Genomic DNA, 3,102 nt, shown 5'->3' on the forward strand with positions numbered 1-3,102 from the left:
CAGATGTTGAGTGGAAAGATAGAGACAGTGTGTTGATGTTGAGTGGAAAGATAGACACAGTGTGTGGATGTTGAGTGGAAAGATAGAGACAGTGTGTAGATTTTGAGTGGAAAGATAGTCACAATGTGTAGATGTTGAGTGGAAAGATAGACACAGTGTGTGGATGGTGGAAAGATAGACACAGTGTGTGGATGTTGAGTGGAAAGATAGAGACAGTGTGTAGATGTTGAGTGGAAAGATAGACACAGTGTGTAGATGTTGAGTGGAAAGATAGAGACAGTGTGTGGATGTTGAGTGGAAAGATTGACACAGTGTGTAGATGTTGAGTGGAAAGATAGAGACAGTGTGTAGATGTTGAATGGAAAGATAGAGACAGTGTGTGGATGTTGAGTGGAAAGATAGAGACAGTGTGTGGATGTTGAGTGGAAAGATAGAGACAGTGTGTGGATGTTGAGTGGAAAGATAGACAATGTATGGATGTTGTATGGGTAAATGGAAAAAGTGTGTAAATGCTGAGTGAAAGGTTAAATTGATGGATGGATGGATGGTGCAGGCATTGAGTGGATAAAGAAATACAAAATATGTAGATAAATTTTAAAAGAGAGTAACCCTAACCCTAATTTCAATTTTTCATTTGTTCACATTCTTTTTCATTTTTCTTCCAGATGAATGGAATCGACGTCGCTTACAACAACAAACACATCATCGGCGTACTTGGCACCGGAGATTTTGCCCGAGCCATTACCAAAAGACTTATAATGTCTGGATACTCTGTGTATATGGGTAGCCGTTGCACTCAAGACCACAAACTTGCTGAAAATGACAAAACACTCGAAGACGCCCATGTCGTGTCCAACCATACCTGTTTGACTCACACCGATATTAGAATATTAATCCTTGCTGTCCCACATCATGCTATCTTTACAATTCTCCAGAACTACAAGGATTTTCTCACCGACAAGATCCTGGTCGATGTCTCCAACCGAACTGAATACGACGAAGCAGAGTCGCTTGCCGAAATCCTTGCTGATGGATTTCCCGAGGCAGATGTTGTCAAGGCCTTCAATACTCTCTCAGCGTACGCCATTGAAAGTGATTCTTTTGGTGGGAGTCGACGTGTTCTCATCGCTTCGAATAACAGAACTGCTTCGATGTCAATATCTGAACTTTGTCACGATATGGGATTTTCTACTTTAAACATGGGGGGCTTAAGAAATGCCCGAGAGTTGGAGTGTCGGCAGTTGGTTTTGATGTCAGGCTGGGGTGTTCCTACGCTTTTCACGTTTGCTGTTTTCTTCTTCTGGTTTGCCATCTGTGCCATTGAGTTTGGGATATTTTTCGGTTCCCATCCAGAAATAAAAATTCCACTCGGTAACTTGCCGTTAAGTGCTCTGAACAAGCCAGTCTGTCTGACGGCCATTACACTTCTTGCTCTCTCTTATCTTCCAGGCTGTCTGGCTTCCTTTCTGCAGATTTGCCGTGGCACCAAATACAAATGCTTTCCTCATTGCATGGACCGGTGGTTGAAGTCCCGCAAGATGCTTGGACTCTTCGCACTTCTGTTCAGCTGTTGGCATGTCATGATCAGTGCCATTATCCTCTCCCCAGCCTCAATGCCAGAATGGTACCAACACAGTCACATCCATTTACCAACAAACACCACCAACTTTTCATTCGAACTTTCATCACGGATGAACTGGATTGGTGAAACATCTATCAGTGTTGGCCTTCTCGGTCTCATCTCTATGAGCATTCTCGGTCTAACATCAGTGCCTTCAATTTCAGATACTCTAAACTGGCAGGAATGGCGATTTTTCCAATCCAAGCTTGGCTACATGACCCTATTCTTAATTACGGCCCATGTGCTTGTCATGGCTGTTCCCTTCTGGATCAAGGCGCCAGCATTCATTGCCATATCCATTCGCTTCTACTGCGTCCTGCTACCGGCTCTAGTATTCCTCATGAAATTTCTACTGTTAATTCCTTGTGTGGATCGCTACCTTATGAAAATCCGTTCGGGATGGGAAAGGAGAAAATATCATACACATAACAATGGCTATGTTCACATTTAAGAAATATGCAAACAAACTGGACACAAAGGATATGTATGTCTACCTGCCAGTCTTTGCCCTCTATCTGTTTGTCTTTATCTTTTATCTTTTACTTGCCTCAGAAATTGGACTGCAGTCATGCTGGGACACAGACCTGATGGGTTTAATCAAACAAATCGACCCTGGGACTTATTTTCAATTCTGGTATGATGAACTTCCACACAGCTTCTGTCTACCACATTCACTCACAAGGCCTTGGTTGGCCTGGGGTTAAAGTAGAAGGCACTTACCCAAGGCAGACGCATGGCTGTGTCATAAGAAGCTTGCTTCCCAACCACATGTGTGGCACCTTGGGCAAGTGTATTCTACTATAGCCTCGGGCCAACCAAAGACTTGTGAGTGGATTTGGTAGATGGAAACTGAATCCCGTCATATATATATGTGTGTGTGTGTGTGTATATGTTTGTTTGTATGTGTTTGTTCCCCTGCCATCACTTGACCACAAATGCTGGTGTGTTTATGTCCCCATAACTTAGGGGTTTGGCAAAAGAGATCAATAGAATAATTACTAGGTTTGCAAAGAATAAGTTCTGGGGTCGGTTTCTTTGACTAATACCCTTTAAGGTGGTGCTCCAGCTAGACCACTGGTTTTAATTGATTAATATTAATTTCTACCCTCATTAATAAATTTTATATATATATATATATTTGGCTGTGTGCGTGTGTCTTTCCCCTGGACTGGCTCTTGTGCGGGTGGCACATAAGATGCACCATTTTGAGAGCGTGGCCGTTGCCAGTACCGCCTGACTGGCCTTCGTAGGATTTTCGAGCGAGATCGTTGCCAGTGCCCCTGGACTGGCTTGTGCGGGTGGCACATAAAAGACACCATTTCGAGCGTGGCCGTTGCCAGTATCGCCTGACTGGCCTTCATGCGGGTGACACGTAAAAGCACCCACTACACTCTCTGAGTGGTTGGCGTTAGGAAGGGCATCCAGCTGTAGAAACTCTGCCAAATTTAGATTGGAACCTGGTGTTGCCATCCGGTTTTATC

The 3,102-nt window shown here is 43.8% G+C and overlaps 1 protein-coding gene across 1 annotated transcript in view; it reads left to right on the top strand.

Moving 5' to 3' along the window:
• LOC106877438 (metalloreductase STEAP4) overlaps positions 1 to 3,096 on the top strand; it is a 12,538-nt gene extending 9,442 nt beyond the window's left edge. Inside the window, exon 2 of the mRNA XM_014926338.2 lies at positions 666 to 3,096. Coding sequence (XP_014781824.1) covers positions 666 to 2,072 — 1,407 coding nt within the window. The 3' untranslated portion in view covers positions 2,073 to 3,096. The remainder of the gene's footprint in view (positions 1 to 665) is intronic.
• The last annotated feature ends 6 nt before the right edge of the window (positions 3,097 to 3,102 follow it).

Source organism: Octopus bimaculoides, chromosome 30, assembly GCF_001194135.2.
Source record: "Octopus bimaculoides isolate UCB-OBI-ISO-001 chromosome 30, ASM119413v2, whole genome shotgun sequence".
NCBI lineage: Eukaryota > Metazoa > Mollusca > Cephalopoda > Octopoda > Octopodidae > Octopus > Octopus bimaculoides.